This window comes from Oryzias melastigma, linkage group LG20, assembly GCF_002922805.2.
Source record: "Oryzias melastigma strain HK-1 linkage group LG20, ASM292280v2, whole genome shotgun sequence".
Classification (NCBI taxonomy): Eukaryota; Metazoa; Chordata; class Actinopteri; order Beloniformes; family Adrianichthyidae; genus Oryzias; species Oryzias melastigma.
The window spans coordinates 13,914,259-13,925,255 of NC_050531.1; the positions used below are offsets into that span (position 1 = coordinate 13,914,259).

At 35.7% G+C, this 10,997-nt stretch overlaps 1 protein-coding gene across 4 annotated transcripts in view; it reads right to left on the reverse strand.

The window, feature by feature from the left end:
• Positions 1-10,693, reverse strand: part of phldb2b (pleckstrin homology-like domain, family B, member 2b) — a 35,737-nt gene extending 25,044 nt beyond the window's left edge. For 2 of the 4 annotated variants that reach the window (XM_024280024.2, XM_024280025.2), the window contains exons 1-5: positions 10,205-10,600; positions 4,903-4,959; positions 4,610-4,733; positions 2,387-2,485; positions 1,852-1,935 (exon numbers count right to left, since the gene is read on the reverse strand). In XM_024280024.2, the coding sequence (XP_024135792.1) occupies positions 1,852-1,935; positions 2,387-2,485; positions 4,610-4,733; positions 4,903-4,959; positions 10,205-10,237 (397 nt within the window). In that variant the 5' untranslated portion in view covers positions 10,238-10,600. Of the gene's footprint in view, positions 1-1,851; positions 1,936-2,386; positions 2,486-4,609; positions 4,734-4,902; positions 4,960-10,204 lie in introns of all 4 variants that reach the window. The other 2 variants (XM_024280023.2, XM_024280027.2) reach the window with 2 other exon arrangements.
• Between the last annotated feature and the right edge of the window lie 304 nt (positions 10,694-10,997).

Below are 10,997 nucleotides of genomic sequence, written 5' to 3' on the forward strand. Positions count from 1 at the left end.
AAATCCTCCCCTATCGAGTGCTGAACACCAGTTTCAGCACATCTATGATATTGTTTAAACATTTTAAAACAGAAAGATAATGAGAAATTTAAGCGTTTTTTTTTTAAGTTCTTAATTTAAAGGACTATCTTGTGGTGTACAGTCTTTTGGGGAATTCAATTTTTTTATTGATTTGTATACTTTTTCTTTTTCTGATGATCTGTTTGTAAAAATGTCGAAAGATACGTTTGGTTGTTTTGCTGATGTGCAATGCTTAATATTTGAACATTTTGAATATTACACCAGGTCTCTACCAGCTTTTTAAAATCCTCTTTCATATATAAATATATAAAATTCTAGCTTTATATAAAAGCTGGACTTGATATAAACTGACGTTTATTGCAGAAAACTTGCCTTTTCGTGCATATATCCACTTATTCTGATTTTGTACAAGCCTTATGGTGCATAAAATAAAAGTTTGACAATTAATAAACCTAATAAAGATATATCTGGTGCAGCAAAACTACTTTAAGAATTCAAATCCAGACAAAAATGCCCCCTACATAAGGTAAAGACTAAAGGAAACCCTATTTGTTTTTCACTGCATTCATTTTTTCATTAATTGATGACAAACCAACAAAGTTTACAACAAATTTTCTTTTATTTTTATTTATCCCAGGTCATTTCTGGTATGGTTAATTCCAGTAACGTGAATGCTGAGTTACAGAGTTACCAAGCTGGTGGGATTCTAGGTCAAGCTTCAAATTCTCAGATAAGCAACAAATCATTTTCTAAACAAAGTTAATCATCTCCAGACCCCCCTATAGTGTGCTAAGGGGATCAGTATGCGTCTGTGGTTAAAATGATTCAGTACTAGGCATAAGGTGCCAGATGATGTTCCTGAATAATCATCCCTTTCTCGGCGTCTCCCTATTTTTCCTAACACTGCCCTCTTGACTTTCTAACCTTTTCTCCTTTTAGTCTCCACCCCCCTCTGTCTAACAATGCCCCGGCCTCTTGCATGCATGCATGTGCAACATGTCAATATTTGCAGCAGCTGGGCACAACACAAAGATAAATAGGTCTGTCAATAGTCTATGTTACAAGTCAGACTAAAATGAAACAACAAAAAAGCCAAAGGAAACTTAAATTGGAAATAGGAAAGGAAGGAAAATCTTACGTAAGACTAGAACTGTCAAGTCTTATCTGGGGAATCCAGAGAAACTGGGAGACTGAGCAAGATAAATGAATACGTATACAAAACAACAGCAAAACACGGAGCCAGTGTGAACTAAAGTGTAAAAGTACAGAGCCTAGGAGACTGTGTCAGAGTTGGGAGAATTTTTTTAAAGCCTGCAGTGTCAGAATGTTAAAAGTTCTACTAGCTCTGCATTTGTTAGAAGCTGTGATTCATTAAAAAGACCCAACTGTTCCAAACCACAAAGAATTAACCAAAAACCAGAGGTGTGCACAAACACACACAAACACACATCCTTATTTTTACTTACACCAGTCACCACACATGGATAAGCTAAACAGGGGTTTTTGTGAGCTCTCATGTACCAAAACATAAAAAACACACACACTGTATACCCTGCTGTTTCGGTGCTGAACCTCAGCAGAATGCGACCCATGTGACTCACACATAAAAAAGCATGCAAGTCAACCGAACCACAAATTACACACTCTCGCCTTTTCCCAAACAGGAGTTATGAAATATATATTTTTTTTCTTTTTACTCTACCATTGTGCCACTTTTTTACCAGTAGGGGGCGATGTAACAAAGTGTTCTTATTTAAAACTCAAAAGAAACACAAACACCTCACCTAATTTAAGATAGGAGTGACATTTGTGTTTGTGTGCACAGCTTACCCTGTGTGAGAGGTGTGGGTACAGTGACTTGGACTCCATCCAGGCTGCAAAGGTGACCACAGGGGTCAAGGGTCACCACACCTCCTGATTTGAGAGGCAGATTTGAATTTAAAACAAATTCACCCACAAATACGAATATAAAAACATTCAATTTTTATGTAAAACAGTTCCTTTAACTTTGCAACATGTTTATGTTATTTAAATGTATTCTATCTTGCATTTTTTTCATTTTTACCAAAACACCATGTTACCTGTATTTGCTGGTTACTTTTAAAATTATAATTAGTGATGTAATATAACTATTATTTCAAATGTAGATTTAAAAGTAGTGTCAAAAAAGGGAGAAATTCGTTTTTTTTTATTTTATTTTTTTATCAATGTTAGATATTTGTACAATGGTTTTTGTTTACAGTGGTTGTCAAAGTTCATTCAGAAATAATGTTTCTACAAACATTTTCAGAAATTTATTGACCAAGTAACAAAGTGTGTCAAATATCTTACGATTTTTATTAAAATATTGTAAGGCGACACTCACCTTCATTGAAGATGAGGCAGTGCTCTGCTTCGACTCCAGGCCCCTGCACTGTGATATCCTGAGGAACTGGAGCATCCTCTCTGCCTATACGTGTCACCCCTGAAATATTAAAAGATCATTTCGAAAATGTGTTCTGATGATAGATTCAAAAAAATCCTTTTTTAGTTTTGGATCCCTCTAAAGTCCAACTCCGCAGATCTTTTGATCTATTTTAAAAACTTTCCCAGTAGACTTTCATTTAGGATTATGCAGTTTTTAGCCCAAATCTAAAAATAATTGTCATTTTCTAGGACATAGTTTCTGCAGGAGTTTATAAGAAATTTGCCTCTGAGATGTGAGCGGGACTGTTGGTGTGAAGTAAACCTTCCCCCTTCCCCATCATCCACCACTAGTTTACAGCCCCTCATAACTCCAAACAAAAATGGTGAGCGACCCAGTTTTGATGCCAGATGATGAAAGCAAAGATCTACATGGATCTAGCTGTCTGTACATGGATGCATCTGAATGCAACGGAACAGGGAGTTTGGGTTTTTTCCAACAATATTTTCTCGTCTGTTCCTGATTCACCGTAATTTGAATACAGAAATACTCAGAAATACAATTTTAAGCTTAATTTTCTTTATATATGTCCTCCTTCACGAGAAAACTCCCTCAAGAACATGTTAAAAACAGCAAAAATATGATTTTTAATTTAAACAGGTCTTTAAAAATGGGAAAATCTTGGTATTATTTGAAAAATAATGGCAACTTTTAAAACTCTGCACATAAAAAAGAAATATATGTCTTATATTTTTTAAAGTGGCAGAAATGACATTAGTGGAATGTCTCTGATGAACGTCTTAATCCTCTTCACAGTTCGGAGATCATCTGACTGAAAGCTGTCCCCACTCCTAAATGAAGTGTTCTTGGGGCCGTGCTATAATTAAAGACATTTTTTGTCCACTGCCAGCTTTAATCATCCTGTGGGATCTCAGAAGGATTAAGATCCTGGCTTTAACCTGCCTATTCCACACCTCTCAAATTCCTTCCTTTTTTTTCTTCTTTAAAGTCATTTTTTGTGGAATTGCTGGAATGTTTTTGGTCATTGTCATGTTACATGGTGCACTTCCAGCTCACATTTTTTGGGATGGAGGATCTTACATCATTCAAGGACCTCAGCAATGAAAAATTTTTTTTTTTTTTTTTTAAGATAGTCTGTTGGCCACAGTCAGCAAACAACAGATTATTTTAGCATTTTTATGTCTCATCCTTAATTAATAAACAGGTAGTTTAATATTAGTTAAAAGTTTATGAAAACTTTATGAATTAGAATTTTTCAAAAGAAAAAAAATAGTGGATAGAAGCTGAAAGGACATTTGAAATCTGATGGGATGATAAATAGATCACATAGTTTTAGAGATGACCTATTTTCTCACAAAAACAAATGTTTGATTAGGTACATTTTAATTTTACTTTTTAGTTAAATGAAAACAAAAAGTGAATACCAGAAGTTTCATAATAATTGGTTATGATACATTTTTATCCAATGACTTGAATGTCAAAAAACACAACTTTTGATGTAATTAATTTTTTTATAATAATACAAATTATTCAAAAAAATGTCAATAATTTACAATAAATGTGCATTTATATGATAAAAAGATTGATGATGTCTGTCACACATATTACTGTGTGTGGGAGTCGTCCTATTATTCTTCTGCGGATACTTTTACATGACTTTTGAAAGTTTAAAGCTGGTGTCAGTCAGCTGTCATTAGTTTTCCAAGTTCTGCCTCAAGGCTACTGAATACAATTTCACAGTACAAGCATTCCTCCATCAATATCATGTTAAGAATCTTCTTATTTCTGTTTGAATATTTCACTGTCACGCGTTTGGCTCCCAACTCTAATCATAATAAAAGTATAAGTTGGATAAAAAAGAAAGTGAAGCAGTGATTTAAATATAATCACTGTGTTGTTCTGTTTTTGTGGTATTTGGGCTAAAGTGCATGTCACCATAGAGTCAGACTTGTTTTTATCCACTTGACAAAGTTCAGGTTAATTTTTACCTACTTTGACAAAAAGGAAAAAGAAACGAGACTGAACAGCTTGTGTGTAGCTTGTTTCTTAACACAACTTGCACCATTTATTGACTCCTAAAGTTGACTTTTATGCTTCCCAAAATAAAAGAGCCAGCATGCAAAGACAAACAGAAGAGACTTCATGAGTGTCTCTGTGTGTTACCTTCTTTCAGGGGCAGCAAGGTGATGGCCACACTCAGCCTGCCACTGCCCAGACTGACCAGATGAGGAGCAGCAGTCTGGACCTTCAGTCCTTTGCCCGTATCGATTAAGTCCAAGGGTGGAGACTGCAAATGTCAACCACAGAGGAGAGGTCAAGCTTTAAAGCAGATTTTTTTCCTTTAAAATCAATGCCATTTTAAAATCAAGATTAACGGGACAGAATTTGTTCTCATTATTTTTAAAATAGTGACTTTGTTGAGAAACAGCACCGTTTTTGTGCATCATTTTGTTTACCTTAGGTTCATCTGCAGACATTTGATCCGACTGGGATTGAAACCTCATCTTAGATTCCTGAATGCAAACACAGACAACAAAATCAGTCTATAAATGAATAAGGACACACACACACACACACACACATATATATATTTATATATAAAAACACTAGTAGCATGGGTTGCTTTTCCATGGACCACAATTTCTTTATGAAAGTGAAAATAAGAAAAGAAAATTGAAGTTATTCGCTGCTGGAAATGGACTTGGGGATAGTGGAATGTGTGAGTGACGTGTAGAATCAAATTTTGTTTGTGTTATTTTTTTATTACTGGGAATTTTTTTTATTTTATTTTATTTTTTTATTGTCTTTAATTCTTAGCTTCCAGATGCACCCAAACATCTGCGGTTTCCTTTATTGTGTCATGCTCCTTGCATGATGAGCATTCTATTCTATTCTATTCTATTCTTGATTTTTTTTAAAGCACTATAATGAATTGTTTCTCTGGTAGTTTTGTGTGTTGTTCATGGAGGGACTGTTGTAGCATGGAGTGACAACTGATTCATTTAATACATTTTTATTCAGTGTGTAATTAACCATTTCAACAACAATTCGATTTGATTTGATATATGTGGTTTACAATTTAATTCATTTTCGAGTTTGGTTCATCTTGAATGATCCGATTTGATCCGATCCAGGACGTCTCTAACCAAAAAGTCAACCAGTGTGAATCAGGGATAAATACTGAACAGTGCAAGTGACGTTTTCCAGATTACTTGTTTTTCTTACAAGATAATCAAGTGTAAATTAAATATGTGCACAAAAAAAGTCAACAAGAATTAATGCCAAACACATTCACATTTTAGTTTAACAAAGTTCAGCCCACTGTTGTTTTTCCATAACAAAATAAAACACATGGAACATTAAAAATCCAAGGTATATCTCAACCTCGATTATCAGTTTATCCCATTTTGAAATGTTTTTTGTAGGTAAACTCGATTCAGCTTCTGACAGATTGATCTGGTTGGATTATAGGAATAGAAATCAATTCATCGATTACTGTACACCCCTAATTTTTAAATATTCTTTGATGACAGTAGTTTTTTGATGCAAGAGTTTTAATTGTTGCAAAAAATGAGCAATTTCCTGGATGTTTTGAATGGAAAAGGATTGATTGTGCTATGACTGTTTGAATGACAAAAGTAAATTCCATATTGTGCTTTATTACTGCTTAGCATCCTAAAAAGGGATGTTCTTTAATCATAGAAAGCTACACCTAGCACTGTATATTTAAAATATGGACATAATAAGAACATTTTAAAGTTGAGTTAAATGTAGGAAAGCAGAAAGAGGTAAAATGTTTTAAGAAATGTACACATATATGTGAAAATGCTGTTCCAAAGAAAAGTTCTGCACTACCCTTCAATTCAGTGGAGCCAAAACAGGCTGGATTCTGTTTGTGAGTTCAAACACAATCAAAGATACAAAGATAGAGCATGCACACACTCCAAGATGTGTGAGTGAACCAAAGAAGAGATGATTACAGTATTTGGGAAATCACCACAGCCACATTGTGATTCACACCTCCTGCCGTTTCCTCCCCCTCTTCCTCTTCTCTGCTTGTTACACAGTTTTCCTCATCCTGTACCAAACCCTCAATAATGAAAATTACTCATTCCAGGCTAGTATTTTGGTTAGTCGCTTCTTTTTGTTGATATTTTTGTTTTCTTTTACTTCAAATGTCTGGTGTGTTTTCTGTTTCCCCTTCCTGCTTTTTATGTCCAATTTTTTTAATCAAACTCCCATTTATTTTCCTCGAATCTCTAGAAAAGGGGAAACACAAATCCAGCTCTGCCCAACACAACATCCTTTCATTCAGCTGCTGCTTCCTTTCTGAGGACGTTTTCTTTGCTATTTTGACACCCTTTTTGGTTTGTCGCCCACCCGCCCCCACTCGTCCAGGCGCTTGAAAATCCGCCACCTCTGTAACCCCACAAATAGTCATACATCACTTCTTTGTTCTTTTACAAGAAGATGCGGGTGCCACTTTTTTCTTTTCTTTTTTATCACTGGGGTAGACAAAGCAAACACCTTCATGAATAGTCCGGAGAATTCCAAATCAAAAGTCACATACGACACAGAAATCTGCAGAATAATAAAGATTTTCTCATCTCTATTTGTTGGTCTTATTCCTTTCATTTCTAGCTCTCGACACACTCATCCATCTTCCTAGTTCCAATCCTACCTGCCTTTGTTGTCCTTTTCTTCATCAAAGCCCTCTTTAACTCCAAGGTTAGCATCTGTCTAGGCAGGTCAAGACAAGTCAGTGTCCTTGTTTGCTCGGATTAAAAGCAGAGCACTGAGGTGTGTCACGCCTCCTTCTAAACATCCAGATTTCATCTTTTTCATCTGCTTGTTTTTCACAGTCTCAGACTAAAACCTCAAATCTGACCTAGAAAGATGAGTCAAAATTAGGAGATGAAGGTAAAGGAAGTCAAACAGCTAAATAAAGAATTTTAAAAGTGAGTGCTAAAATGTGACTAATCATGTTTACTTTAATTAAAAACGCACTGTCTTGAGCAAATGAAAGAATCAAAATGACAAAAGTTATGGGCAATATTAAAGATTTTCCTTTAAGTTTAAGATAGAAAGTAAAGATGATTTGATAACAAACTCTTGAATTTTCAAAAGTAAGTTAAATCCTGAATATAAAATGCACCAAACTTGATTTTAACATACTTGAAACCCCTTCTGATCATGTTTTGATCTATTCTAAGAGCATTTTTGTGTTTTTTTTTATTATAATTATCCAGTTTTTGGTAAAAAAAAAAAAAAAAAAAAATCAAAAACTTGTGTTGTTTTCTTAGACAAATTTTCTACAGAACAACAGTAGTTCTTAAAAAAATTACCTCTAAATTTCTCTCTAAGTGGTGTTGGCAGGGTGCAATCCCGCCCTTTTTTACTGTCACCCATAACTGAGAGCTCTCTGTTTACATGTTTTCCCATCAAGCTCACAAACAATCACACCCCCAACCTAATTTTTCTGCTGCAATAAAAATGGCAAGCATTATTGGAGATATCCAGCTGTACAGTTTTGAGCCAGATGCCAGCTCAAAACAAAAACGTACATATGTTATTCTATACGTGGATGCATCAGAATGACAATTGTAGCATTTGCATTACGACAGCAAGCATTTTTTTCGTCTGCTCCTGATTGCCAATGATTGAAAAAAAAGAGAAATACTCCCAATTTTAAATGTAATTTTATTTATATATGTCCTTCATGTTGAGAAAAATGCCACAAGTGCATGTAAAAACACAAAAAAACAAAATTTCATTAGAGTGGATCTTTAAAGAAGCAAATTCAAAACTGCAGACTGCTAAGACAATGGCTGTTTGAGGACATCTGTAGAACAGCTGAATGTCTGATATTTTCTATTGGCTCAACATCTGAAAGCAGGATCAATTTTTTTTTTAAAAAGAGGAAAAACAGGAGAATGGAAAATGATAAGAGTCAAGATAGAGAGGGAAAAAATATCAAAGCAGAACAAAAGGAGGACAATTCTTTCGGAGCAGTTTAATTTCCTCATATTTCATCTCCTGTCAGCCTTCTCTCATGCATTTTTTAAACATCTGTTTTGTCTTTTTGTTGCTTGAAGAAACCTGCAGTAGCCTAGATTCTTACAGTCACTTGGAGAAATGCAGCACGAATAGTTATCAATTGGAACACTGGAAAAATTCATTTTTTTTCTTTGTGCACTGAATATGTCTGGTTTTATTCAACAAAAATGTTGTTTTTGAAATGTTTGAAATGTCCAACATCTGCTTTTTGTCTCCATTAGTTTTATCAATACAAACGTCTGAAACTACAGATAAGCAGCATCTCAAGATAATGACACTTTTTTGCTTAAAGTTTAATTAATGGAAACCGAATGACTGACTTATGAGTCTTTTTTTGTGAAAATCTATACACTAATATTGTCAGAATGGAATATTTACTATAAATGTGTCTCGTTTCATGTCATTTTGTCGCTTTCTCCATCTCTGTCTGTAACACTCCCTCCCCTCACATTCCAGCGTCTTTCTCCTCCCACCTGACAAAGCCAGCATTGTATCACAGATGCTGTTTAATATGGAGTCTCTGTGTCCCTCAAATTGAGCAACTAAATAGGTTATCTACTCCTTTTGTTTTCAAGGAAATTCTTGCGTGCGTGTGATAAAGTCCCCAAGAAGTCTCAGACAATCTACTCGATAACCAGAAAAAACTCTCCATGTTTTTTTCTTTTTGGTCGTTTGTTAGAACTTCCCTAATGTTTTTAAGGTTATCTTTTGGTTCATTTTTCTCCACATGTGTCTCCTGTAAAAGACTCTGAAAGCAGAGAACCACGAGTCTGACCTTGATCCACTTCACAAAAGACACTTTCTCACACTTTTAAAGAAGTTCTGTTCAATCAGCTTGCAAGGTGCAGGACCCTCAACAGGAAAGGAAACTCCATTGTTATTTCAGCTGACTGAGTCTTATTTGGTTTTCTGTCCAGGGTGTGTTTTTTCTTGCCAAAAACCTCCGATAACTTTGGTTCCCATATGCAGGGGATCAAGTGGTTTTTGACTTTCAAAAGGTCGGATAGAATCATGAGTCAAGTCATAAGTTTTTACTGTAAAGTACGGTTCCAGTTTTCTAGCAGCTATCCTGACATAAAGGTTAAGATGAATGACAGAGAGCAAACATAGTGTGGAAGAATAAAACAATAAAAACAGGGAAAATTCTCAGTTAAATAATTGGGAGCTCTAATCGGATATATTTAGAAAAAACATTTATAAATTGAAATGAATGATTTTCATTCATTTTCAGTTAGTCAGTTATCTGCATATATATAAAAATGAAAAGTGCAAGGAGATAAAAAACAACTTTTGCATAATAAAATTAAAGTAAAATGTTATTTTTTTCCCCTCCAGTCAGGGCATATTTTAGTTAAAATGTTCACATGAAAATGCTCCAAAGTCCAAGACATGAGTTACAATAGAAAAGGATTTGTTTGCTGTTGAACCATTAACTGTGCTGTCAGGCCCGCATGGTCAATAACAAAGAAATAACAGCAGATTAGAAGCTTTAAGAGATTAAATTTCACTAAATATGGTCCAATCTGATTATTACGTTTTGAACTCGTCCTGATTTGTCCACATTTTCTTCCTCGTGAGAAACTACTGCGAGGAAAAACCTGGAATGAGTCAAATCGGCACTCCCTGATCTGTGGATAAATTAGCACTGAAATAAAAAGATTTTACATTTTTCAGAATAAATTCATCAACACGCATGCTTACTATTGCTGAAACCGGGCCGGCCACTTCTGTCATCCTGCAGGAGAAGACTCAGACGGTCCAGGACAGAAAAGGTTTCCAACAAAACTCCTTTAAACGTTCCCCTTCGGCAGCCTCTGCTCTGACAGAAGACACATTCCCCGCTGGGCATGAAAAGTTGTAAAAGTCGAGAAAAGACTCTTTCTCCCGTTTCAGGTCAGGTTAAGAGAAGAGAGCTCCTCAGCCGAGTGCGACGAGTGCAGGAATGCAGCAACAGCTGGAAGCGGAGCTGGATAGAGATGAAGGAGTGAGACTCTCCCTCTCTTTCTCACTCTGAAACACCCCACCCCCTTAAACATATAGACACACACTCCACACAGCTAAATATGCAGGTGCTAACACACCTAACCTCTCATCATAAACTATTCAGAGACACACAAAAAACACTGTCTGACCAGGAGAGTGAGAAAGTCGGGGAGAAGAGAGATGGCATTCTTTAGACTAGGCAGCTGCAGATAAGCAGCCCAGATAAGAAGAATGTTTTGCCAGTGATGTTACTTCAGGGATGCAGTCTATAGTCTCCCACATCCCAGCGCTCAGTCAAGCCCTCATACATTACAGAGCAAAAGCAAAGCAAAAAGCTCATAAAAAACATTCAGTTTAAAGTGTCACAAACGGACAGACGGCTGGATCCAAGTGCAGCAGGTTTTATTAGCACAAACAGGAGAACAGGAGTGATGCAGAGATAAAAGTCCATAAAGCTAAATCAAGGTCAGGCAGGCAGAGGTCAAACACTATAGGAGGGCATCAGAGAACA